General features: G+C 37.2%; 2 protein-coding genes and 1 long non-coding RNA gene across 3 annotated transcripts; all 3 read left to right on the plus strand.

Moving 5' to 3' along the window:
- Positions 1–1,921: 1,921 nt before the first annotated feature.
- Positions 1,922–5,077, plus strand: LOC106306524 (protein decapping 5-like). Its single transcript, XM_013743174.1, has 8 exons — positions 1,922–2,223; positions 2,327–2,427; positions 2,505–2,582; positions 2,662–3,591; positions 3,936–4,007; positions 4,140–4,307; positions 4,398–4,508; positions 4,648–5,077. Exons 1-8 carry the CDS (start codon positions 2,070–2,072, stop codon positions 4,840–4,842), a joined length of 1,809 nt encoding a protein of 602 aa, XP_013598628.1. The 5' UTR covers positions 1,922–2,069; the 3' UTR covers positions 4,843–5,077.
- Positions 5,078–5,987: 910 nt separating this feature from the next.
- LOC106304044 (probable transmembrane ascorbate ferrireductase 4) lies at positions 5,988–7,266 on the plus strand. Its single transcript, XM_013740426.1, has 4 exons — positions 5,988–6,171; positions 6,247–6,298; positions 6,393–6,589; positions 6,854–7,266. The coding sequence occupies exons 1-4, from the start codon at positions 6,043–6,045 to the stop codon at positions 7,193–7,195; spliced, it is 720 nt and encodes a 239-aa protein (XP_013595880.1). The 5' UTR covers positions 5,988–6,042; the 3' UTR covers positions 7,196–7,266.
- A 2,052-nt stretch (positions 7,267–9,318) lies between these two features.
- Positions 9,319–10,224, plus strand: LOC106305613. The gene is made up of 3 exons (XR_001263022.1): positions 9,319–9,560; positions 9,633–9,747; positions 9,862–10,224. It is a non-coding gene; the product is annotated as an uncharacterized LOC106305613 (long non-coding RNA).
- Positions 10,225–12,023: the final 1,799 nt, after the last annotated feature.

The following is a 12,023-nucleotide window of genomic DNA, read 5'->3' on the forward strand; positions in this document are numbered from 1 at the left end:
AACTCTAGTTCAGTTGTGGGAACAAAATGGTTGAAACTTTGACTGATATTCTCTCTTGACTTAGAAAATAGAAATCCACCTTTCAAATGGTGTATCCATAATGGTATAAAGCAGTGGTACCATTATGAGCTCATTCCAGCTTCAGCACATGAATTGAGGTTTCATTTCTGTTTAGTGTTTGTTAAGACTTAAGACAATACAACCAAGGAATGGACATATTATTTTGGTTTGTTTTTTAGTCTTAGATATCTTCAATGACACTCTATTTTTTAATAATTTACTCTAAAATAGAGTAATAGAGTAACTGTATTATAAAGTAATTTTTGTTCAAATAGTATTATTGTATAACAAAATTATTCTATTATAGAGTGCAATATACACGAATGTCACATTTTTACTCTAAAAATATACTAAAAATTAGCATTCTTTAATATTCCACTTTATTATCTATAATAAAGTGACTCTATTATAGAATAATATTATTGGATTAAAACTTACTTTATAAAAAATTACTCTATTTTAGAATAAATTATAGAAAAAATAGAATGATGTTGAAGATGTTCTTGCAACCAAAGTGAATGGAGTCACAAGGGCAAGCCTCTTTTTTATTTTTTTATTTATTTTTAAGTGCAAGCCTCTTTCTTTCTACGTATATAAAATGTTTCCATCAATACCACTAGCAACCAAAACATTAGCTGCAACTTTTTTTTTTTTTTGCTCAACTTCAACTTTCATTCAGCAACAAAGTTTGAACCTATTGAAACTACAATAGGCAAATCTGCCTCAAACACAAATTTCAACCAATCTGCCACAATAGAGAATAATTTAGGGACATGATTCTCTAAAGAAAAAGTCTCCTTTGCTATTATATCTGTTACTTTATTACCCTCCTGTGAGTGATACTATATCTTGTAGCCAACGTTTGCAGAGAGACAGTGTAATATTTCCTGGATGATCGGTCTGAGTTTTGGCCATATTGTTTCAGTTCCTGCGATCATTTTGACAATTAAAAGTGCGCTTGTCTCAAAGATCACATATTTGTATCCTAGGCTGCACATAGAATGCATTGCCCATTTGATTCATTTCGCTCCTGTTTCTCTAAGTGATCCCAATCTCTGAACGCCTTTCATGCATGTCCATAGCAGTCTACCGTGATCATTTCTGCTAATCCAACCCACTCCATTTTGATGCCGGTCATTTATCCAGCTAGGAGGTGGGGGTTTCCATCTATGATGTGGACTGCCACAGGTGGCTGTGTTGGCTACAGTTTTTCCTTCCTCCTTTCTTTTCAACCATTTTCTATGTTCTCCCATGCTTTGCTAACTGCATTTGGCGCTGAGTAATCAGTTCTTTTGAACCTGAAGTCATTTCTATTCTTCCACATTCTCCAAAGCAGCCAAGGAACCAGGTGATCATGTACTTTTTCAGTAGGATCTTGATGTTTCAGGTTCATCAAACGGAACAGATTTGTTGATTTGTTGAATCTGACATTTCCCCATTTGGAGGAGCATGAATCGGAGACATAGCCCAGATAACCTAGCATATGGACACATGAAGAGAATATGATTTACCGTTTCATTGTCCATAGAGCATCTTCCACAGCTTCCATCTTTGGTTGTATGTCTGCTCACAAAAGTACACTTAATGTCTCGAAATATTCTCGTTGCAAATACTTGAAAACCATTCGAGTCTATACATTGAACAAGCATCAATAACCACCAATAGGAGCCGTCCAAATAAAGTGGCTCGTAGGTTTGGCTGGACCAAAAGGTGAATTACGAAGAGGGCTATACAAGTAGACATGTGGCTTTCCACGATTAGTTAGCAGATTCACGTCAACGGAAACTCCACGAGGGTACTTTGGGTAATTTACGGGAATGGATAATGAGAAAGAGAGAATATGCTGGATCTCCCCCAATTAGAGTAAACCCTAATCGTTTTGTTTCGATAGCTTTCTTTCTTTCTCTCTCTCTCTCTCTCTCTCGAAGCGGATCAGATCAGGAACTTGCCTAGTGTGTGTGTGTGTGGATTCTTCGTGGTACTCCGGCGAAGAGAGACGTAGATCGGACATGGCGACTGATAACACAGGCGCGAAATCGAGCTCCTCCGGTGCCGATTCTTACGTAGGGAGCTTGATTAGTTTGACATCCAAGAGCGAGATCAGATACGAAGGCATCCTTTACAACATCAATACCGATGAATCCAGTATCGGACTCCAGAACGGTACGATTTCGTTTCGATTAAGTCGCAGGATTGCTTTGAAATGAGAGCTTAGGTCTAGTGAGATTGAGATTTCCTGATGCCTTTAATTTTGAATGTATTGTAGTCCGATCGTTTGGAACCGAAGGAAGGAAGAAAGATGGTCCTCAAGTTCCTCCTAGTGACAAAGTTTATGAGTACATACTGTTCCGTGGAACCGATATCAAGGTATCCATCAGGATTGTGCTTATGCTATGATGTTATTATCACTGTTTGTGCACACTGATTCTTCTTGCTGTTGGCAGGATTTGCAAGTCAAAGCCTCTCCACCTGTACAACCTCCAGCTCCACCTACTATAAACAATGACCCTGCTATCATCCAGGTGAATTGTGGAAATGTTATACAGAGATCTTGTTTGCGACCTTAGTCTCACTTTGATGTATCCTCATCTTGTTTTGCAGTCTCACTACCCTAGCCCTATGCCTACATCGAGTAGCTTGCCTCCTGCAGCGAGCAATCCTCTGCCTGACATTAGTTCTCATAATGGACAACCTGGGATGGGATTCCAAAACTCAATGCCTTTGTATCAGCCTGGTGGAAATCTTAATTCTTGGGGAGCATCGCCACAACCGCCAATGTATTGGCAAGGATTCTACTCACCACCTCCCAATGGTCTTCCCCAATTGCATCAACAGTCTCTGATTCGACCCCCTCATGGACTGCCAATGCCCAGTTCTCTACAGCAACCCTTGCAATATCCTAACTTTAATGCCCCTACACCTGCTGGTTCATCAACTTTTCAGGGCTCAAGCTTGTCGGAACCACCCTCTTCATTGTTTCCTTTTAGCACTAGTTCTCAAACTCCAGCACCCAGTTCTTTGCCTTTTACTAGTCTACCTATGACGCTGTCTTCAGGCCTGCAATCAGCACCATCTCCTTCCCTAGCTTCAGATATGGCACCTCCTTTGTTTTCGAACAAGGCTCCTATTTCTGTGCCTCCTGCCCGTCCTCAGGATACTAATTTGCTTCCCTTTTCTGTACCAAGTACTAGAGTTACCGATACAAGTGCTGGCCTTCCACTGTCTGACAAGCCTAGTGTAGTTACTGGTCCCATTTCTTTACCGCAGACAGCACAATTAACATCTGGTCCTGTTGCTGGTGTTTCTAGTTCCGTTAGTCAAGATCAGCCAAAACCTGTATTGGTTACTCCTGGCCAACTGCTGCAGTCTGGATCTGCTGCAGTTTCTTTGTCACCACCCTCTAACAACGTGGATAAAGATGTTGAGGTGGTTCAGGCATCATCATCAGCTGGGTTGGAACAATCTGCTCCAGTTACATCAGAAGCACAACCTCCAATACTGCCATTGCCTTCATCTGCAAGGCAAACTCAGGTTTTTTAGTAAATTTCTAAAATCTTTTTTATCTACTTGTCAGTCTTGTATATGATCTTGCCGACTCACTTATTGATATGAGAAAGAGCCTTGAATTATCTAGAAGTGTTTTTGAGGCGTAATGAACACTTAACATGATCTTATCTTGCATTTGATGATGTCTGAATTACCTCTAACGGCATGTGCCTGTTATATGTGCACCTTTAGGTTAATAATATCCATTTTATTTTTCCATCCTATCTCTTTATCTTTGTCGTAGCTCTCAGGGTTTCTTCTTTGGTCTATTAGATTTCGTCATTCATGACTTGCAAGTCTTAATTGTTTGCTGATTTTTTTTCTCTCAGCCAAATGGGCATTCGTACCAAACCCATAATGGTTACAGAGGACGTGGTAGAGGAAGAGGAAGAGGAGCAGGGGTAATATTCTTCTCACTTATTTGTAGAATGTGACAAGGCTTTCGTTTCTTTTTACTGTGGAGAAGATTTACCAGTTAAAAATAGCCCATGAACCATAGCCATCATGTATGCTCATAATCCTCCTTGTTGCAGAGATCACACCAGGTGATGAAATTCACTGAAGATTTTGATTTCACGGCTATGAATGAAAAGTTCAATAAGGATGAAGTATGGGGTCATCTTGGTAAGAGTACTAATGATGATGGTGATGATGATTCTCCAATCGTAGAGGATTCTGAGCTGCCAAAGATCGAGGTCAAAGTAAGTGAAGTAGACTTTTGTATAATCTAGTAAAACCGCTATACCCTCCCCCTCTCTGGTCTCATATACCGTGCCTGTTTATTGATGTAGCCTGTTTACAACAAAGATGACTTTTTCGATAGCCTCTCATCAAATACCAATGACAGAGATTCCCAAAATGCAAGGCCAAGGTTCTCAGAACTACGGAAACTAGATACTGAGGTACTATCTATATCTGTCCACGCTCAAAAAGCAGACTAAACATAACTATTCCGTTCTGGTTTCTGGAGATACTCAATCTCACCAGAATCTTGAGAGAAACCCATTTGACTCTTAACAAATGGTAACGGTGTGATTCCAGACATTTGGTGAGTTCTCAAGATTTAGAGGAGGCCGGGGAGGGCGTGGTGGTTATGGTCGGAACGGTCATTCACGTGGTGGTTATGGTGGGCGTAGCTATGGTGGCTATAATGGACGCGGTGGTGGTGGCGGCGGCTATAATGGATATGGTGGTCGTGGCCAAGGGAGAGGAGGTGTATCAAATCGTTCTTCCTAAAAATTGTACTAAAAAGGTTCTCTAGTGACTCGAATCCGATGGAGCTCATCATATGCTTTTGAGTGCTTTTGGTATGTTACAATAAAACAAAACTTGAGTCTTATGTAATACTTTTCCTTGTTAAAACCTCCCTTGTGTGGGTTTCGAATGTCCCAATTTGATTTCGGATCTTTGTCTAAAGTTTGGTAGTAATACCGTTCTTCAGTATTCAATGTCATTTTGAACTTTTTGTAGACTTAACATTTTGTAAAATGCATTTTTTTATGACTTATTTTTGGATTCACCTTCTAGGTGAATTTTCATGTTAGATGTTGCGTGTACCTCTGAAAGACTTATTCTTGGGTTCACCTCTAGGGTGAATCTCTAAGTTTACCAACCATTAGGATTGTGTTATTTCATATTCGATATCTTTTAAAAAATGAAACAAAATATTGTCAAATTATATTATCTTTTTAAAATTACAAAGTAAAATAAAAAATAGTAGTAATTACAAAAAAAAATATTTTTAACGTCGTCTGCAAAACATTAAACCCTAAATCCTAATCTCTAAACTCTAAACCTTTGGGTAAACCATAAACTCTAGGATAAATCTTAAACTCTAAATCAAAATCACTAAACACTAAAACACTCAAGGGTTTAGGGTTTAGGATTTAGGGTTTAGAATTTTAGGGTTTAATGTTTTTATTTAGAGTTTAGTATTTACCCAAGGGTTTAGGGTTTATCCAAGGGTTTAGAGTTTACCTAAGGGTTTAGATTTATCCAAGGGTTTAAGATTTATGATTTAGAGTTTAGGAATTAGGATTTAGGGTTTAAAGTTTTGCTGACGACGTTAAAAAGATTTTTTTTAATTTTTTTTTTCTGTAACTACTATTTTTTTTTTACTTTTTTATTTTAAAAACATAATATAATTTGATAATATATATATATATATATTTTAATATCGAATTTGAAATAATGAAATCCTATTAGCCGATGAACCTAGAATAACTCTTTCTTTATTGCTTTTGTGAGAATTTCGTGATCATGGACTTAAAAGTCAAACAGTTTGACTTTGAGCACAGTGTCAGAAGCCTAAAAACAAATGGGCCGTACAAGGAGATAGAGGGGTCCATTATATATAGATCCATGATTGTCGTTCATTCCACAAAATACCCACTTCGTCTGCAACTATTATGAGATAGTCAACTTTGAATAGAGAGAATGAGAATGGGAAGTGATTCGCTTGTCGTGTTTGGGAGACTCTTAGGTTTAGCAATCGCAGTTGTGGTTGTGTACTGGTTTCTTTTGTTCAAGTCCAGCTTCGCCCCTCGTAAAGGCCTCACAAAAACTGTAATTTCCCATACTCTCTGATTTAAACTGGATTTTCCTCTGGTCTGACCTAATCAGTTTGATGACCCCTTGTAGACAATTCATGCTCTGCTGATGGTGATTGGCTTTATTCTTGTAAGTGGAGAAGGTACGTAGTGAATCTCTTTTGAGGATTTCATCTCTTTCTTGGATAATTTATTGAGTAATTGAAAATTTGGGGTTTGGGGGTTTTAATTATGCAGCGATTCTGATACACAGATGGTTGCCTGGTTCAAAGAAAACGAAGAAAGCAGTTCATCTATTGCTACAAGGAGTGGCATTAGTCTCTGCAGTGTTTGGAATGTGGACAAAGTTCCATTATGAATCTGGAATTTTCTCTAATTTCTACAGTCTCCATTCTTGGATGGGCTTACTCTCCGTTTCTCTCTTCGCTATCCAGGTCCGTCCCTCCTTTCTCTCTTAGACATCTGAGATGGTGGATGATTCATCTCATAGAAACCTGACAAAGATTCACCCTTGTTAGTAAGGTTTAATTATTCGTATTAGTATTAAACAGATAGAGAAGGCATTCTGTGCGCTACTTGTGTCTTATTGGGAAACTGGAGCATTAACTTACCTGTATTTACGAAATTGCCTCTCAACTTTTGGGAGAGACTACTGTGGTTTTAGAGTTCTTTTTAGTAATAACGACGTTGTGTTGCAGTGGGTGACTGGGTTCTTGAGCTTCTGGCATAGAGGAGAAGTACGGGAAACGAGAAGCACGTTTCTTCCATGGCACGTCTTTCTCGGACTCTACATCTACGGTCTAGCCATTGCCACCGCTGAGACTGGGCTACTTGTTAAGCTCACACACCTTCAGACCAAGAGAAACCTCCCGAGACACTGTGCTGAATCAGTGGTCCTCAATGGTGTAGGGCTCGGCTTGGTTCTACTATGTGCCATTGTTATTGCTTCGGCTGTTTTGCCAAAGTATCAGAAGAGCCATTCTGGTAATGATAAACTCGTTTATAAATCTCAAGACCATCCCAAATGTTTGGCTTCTTGACTTGTCTTTTTCTAATTTTGTGTTTTATGTTTTGATCTTGGGGACAAACTTGAAACTACACGTCTCTGGTATACGCAAAGGAACAAATTGGTTCTTTTAAAAATATATTATAAATTGTGATGATGATACTTCTGTCCAGAAACTTGGCTCCTCCACCCTTTCCAGTCACTCTTATTATGACATTACAGATGAGGTAAAAGAACTTATCATCTCCAGTCACTCTCATTATGCCATCACAAGGAAATACAAAGAGTGTTTGTATGGAGATGCTAAGTTCTTTTACCTGGTACACTTTGATTTCTGATATTTTTTCAAAACCCGGCATGAAAAGAGTTCTTTGATGTATTAAAAGTTACCGGTGGCGTCAAGCTGTTCCAGAAATAAGTTACCAGGCACTCGAATTTACGTGGTCCAGCAGGATTTTGTCCCAATCCGAACCAATGCTACTAAAGGGATACAACGCAGGAGCAAAGGGCAGCAGCAGAAAATTTCTTTTGGGATTTTGCTTGACTCAGTTGCCAGATTCAAAGAAGAGGAAATAGCAAACGCTGTATTGTATAGTACACCATCCCAATAGCGTAATGCTGATTTAAGAGTCATGAGATTGTTTTGGATCCATTACAAGAAAGTTCCTAAACCTGTGTGGATCTCTCAAAGTAGAAGCAGCAGTCTGCAGTTTACAAAAAGTCCAATTGTTATATTCAGAGATCATTAGTTGTATGCACTGAGGTGAGAATAGATAGATACCTCCAAGAAACGTTCCGAAGTATCATGTATCCCACATGGCAGCACTTGTCTTTGGTCTTTTCTTCTTTTTTACTCAGTTTTTGTAATGAGTCAATAAAAACATGATTGAAATGAGTTGAACAGAAAAATGATCACAAACCAATCTGTTAAAAATAAAAAAAAAACTATATTAACTAAAGGAGCAAGTTACAACCTTAAAGAGTAATTTGCAGCTGTACAGTCTACGAACTATTTACAGGAGTAACTGCAACTACAGTCTACTAACAAGTAAATAGTGTAACACTTGCAAAGTACTACTATTATATTATTTACTCAACGAGGAGATGGCAACTGTTGTAATGAGTGAAGGGGAAATAAAGAACGATTAAAATGCAATGAAAAGAAAGATTTTGATATGGAAAATCAAACCAACGTGTTAAAATACCTTTAACAATATGCGAAAAGCACATAGAAAGCTGATAAACACTTTCTTTCAAAGAAAAAAGCTGATAAACACACACTAGTGCTCTATGCTTTATGGTTGGATGACGACTATAAAAATCCAATAATCCTCTCCAATGGAAGGCCCATCATCTTGTGTTATGCTGTGTCGCAGATCATATAATCATTATCATCTCTACTATATAAAATGAGCTAATTTGAAGGTCAAAGAGGGGTGTCACGTAGGCAAAAAAATTCTCCACCAATCATTTTGCCATGTCATCACGGTCCAGCATTCATCTAACAGCAAGCAAAGGTTTAAGCCCATTCTTATTTATTTTTAGGTCCACTAGTTATCTTGCAGCTTCTTCCTCGCGAACCCTAGGCGCTTCCTCCGACATCAAGCTCTCAAAATCGATTGACTATCTCCTTCCTCCGGAATAACGGATGTATCCTCATCAATGAAAAAACCGAGCCCAACCTTCAATGCTCCTTAATCACCCTTCAAGACGAAGCTTCGTGCATCCCTTCTAACCAACGATTCCGATGGCTCTTCAAGTAACCATCATTACTCACTCATTAGAAACGTCCAACTCTCTGTGTTCTCCTCATCAGAATATTTATATCCCCATCAATCTCCTTCTCAGTCGCAAAATTTCATTGACCCATTCCTAATAATACCATGGCTACTCGACAGTAAGACACCACTGCCAATGCTCCTGCACTCTTCTTCAGTCAAGTGGCTGTCACAGGACCATCCACTTCGAAGATGTTGTTTCTTCATTCTTGGGAAGCTTGCAACCATGCCAAAGGAGACATATTGTTTAGCTTTCTGATATAAATCAATCCAGTATTCATCGCTTATTATTGTCTGTTCACCGTATAATAGGCATGCTTCTTTTATATATTGACTAAAATAGTACTTTGATCTTATCTATAGGGTACTGTGGCACAAGGTTTCATTGCTCAAAACCGTCTCGAGTGATATGAAAGTCGGCTCAAGCATGGCTCCATCTACATACTCCAACAGCAAGGCTATGTTCTGTGTAGCTGATCAGAAGCGTGTTATTTGCTTTACACACGACTTTGTCCTTTCAGGGCCTTAAGAAAATAGTCTCCCCAATTTTGTCAGACCGATTCAGAATGCACTCCTTTACAGATTTTGAAGCCAATTGTGATCTCAGAGGTGATTTTCATGGTGAGTTTAGCCCAGATCCCATCAACTTACTTCTCTTTGCAAATTAGCACTATAACTTTGTCTCTGTTGTAGATGTTGTTGGCCACCTTAGGTTGGTTGATGGTCATCCTCTCCATCCACGTCCAGTATTATGCATTACGTAAGGCGCAACTTTCTGGAAAGTATTGGCCCATTTGCAGCTTAAAGAGTAAGAAATTATTATTAATGGCTTGAAGTGTAATATAACTTCCAGTTCTTCAAAGGTACACTGTCTTAGTTTTTCATACAAAGAAATCAGTGATGCCATGTGTGGTTTTGATAGAATTCTTCAGATCAGTGAAGGTGGTTTTGGTAGTGTTTATAAAGCCATCATTAACGATCCAACTGCAACTAGCGGAGATTCTCATTCTGTTCCACTTGATGTCGCTGTTAAGAGATTCAAACGATAAAGTCAATAGGTATGTATATCATTGGTTATGCCTTGGTTATGAAAACAATAGTATTCGAACTTTGTCCAATAAAAAGGTTTATGTTTGATATTATTGATCATCAGTTTCTAATAAAAGGGCACAAGCAATGGCTTGATTTAGTTATTGGGCGTAGTTAATGACTTAAACTTAGTGCGGCTCTTATGATATTGCTCAGAGGACACAAAGAGTTTTTTGCTATGGAAACAAAGGCTTGAGATCATGTTCCGTGCAGCTTAAGGATTGGCTTATTTGCATGAACTCCAGGTAAATCAACAAAAAATCTGGTTTTACAACAGAGCTTTTTCATTGTTTTATGCATTAACTAGATGCATGTCTCTTGACCAGGTAATATACGGAGACTTCAAATCATGATACGTTTTTTTCGATGATGATTTTAATCCAAAATAATCAAGCGTTGGTCTAGCTAAAGAAAGGTATTGGAGATAATACTCGTTTTGTTACTGCAGTAAGTAACATGTCTCCCATCTCTCTTATAAATTTAGAATATTATTAGTTACTTCTTCAACAAGTAACCGATTCATATTTTCCGTTTTTCATGATTCTCTCAAAAGAGTACCGGAAGAAACGACTATGCATCTCGGGAGTACGTAGAACCCGTCATCACAGGAACCACATCAATGTAAATATCTTTGGAATTGTTACGTACAGGATTAGTGCTGGTCTTCGCACACTTAAGCAAATGAAAAGATTCTTTTGGAAAGGATCAAACTATTTTGTGTTCATATATATTATATAAAGCTTTGGGATGATAGTTGACTTTGAATCTATGAAACAAGTATTTTTTTTTGCTATGGTTAGCAGAGTGGCTAAAGAGAAACCCAAACATCGCCTTTGTCGTTGAAAGTCTTTGTAAGATCATTTCGGAATCAAATTTCGAAGATATGAAAAGTTCTATTGGAGAATTTACTAGAAGGGTTATGAGAGCAAAAAAGGATTATTTTCTATATTTAGAATAGTAGAGAATAATTATGGTTTTTTCTACCTTATTTTACAATACAAAACGATATGTTACGTGTGCATTAATAAGGATATTGCATCAATTATTTCTCACCTAAACTCTCTATCTCATCTATTTATTTTGGGAATGTTTCAAAAAATCTGAAAGACTCGCATCAAAATTTCTCAAATCAAAGAGTTTATATACTGTATTCTAACTATTTGTTTTAGAAATAATTAAACTACTGTTTTGAGCATTAAAGGCTCCCAAATGGTACCCATTTCGCTATCATACATACGGACATACCAATATGAAGAAGTATATCTGAATATAAATGTTGCTAATCTAAACCAAGAACGTAATACTTTTCTAATAAATATTTATTAATACAATAACATTTTTATAAAGATACACGCATCATTACCCCCTTTTTAATTAAATTTTGTTTTTTTCTATTTTTGGTACAAATGGTAAGAAATACAAAACTGTGTTTCCTACGAAGGTCGAAGAAATCAAACATATCTTATGTTTATGGAGAAATTTGAAATGTTCCAATTCTTAATCCAATTGTTTCTATATAAAACCAAATTCTACATTTTGTGTTACAGCATTAAAGCAACTGTAGAATTGATTTTCCGCTACAAAGACACTTACGCTGAATACATTCTCTAATCAAAATGAAACTTTTTTTATAAAATACAAATCAAAATGACACTAATAAGTACATTCACATATAAATACGTCAATACTTCTGTACAAAATAAATATAATTACAAATTATTATTAGTTGAATTTTAAACCACAAAAATGTAACTCCACCAAAAATACAATAATATGTTTTTTATAAATATAGATTTATCAATATGGTTAAGTTACAATAAATTACGATTACATGCGTTTATAATGGTTTGAGCGTTTACAACCACATACTACATTACCACACTATTATACGGAGAAAATAATTAAAAATATATAAATGATACACAATATAGTATTATATTTAATATATGTAAATCACACGTGCACCCATCAATACTTAAGCATCAAAATAGAAAA

The sequence above is a fragment of the Brassica oleracea genome, chromosome C7, assembly GCF_000695525.1.
Source record: "Brassica oleracea var. oleracea cultivar TO1000 chromosome C7, BOL, whole genome shotgun sequence".
Classification (NCBI taxonomy): domain Eukaryota; kingdom Viridiplantae; phylum Streptophyta; class Magnoliopsida; order Brassicales; family Brassicaceae; genus Brassica; species Brassica oleracea.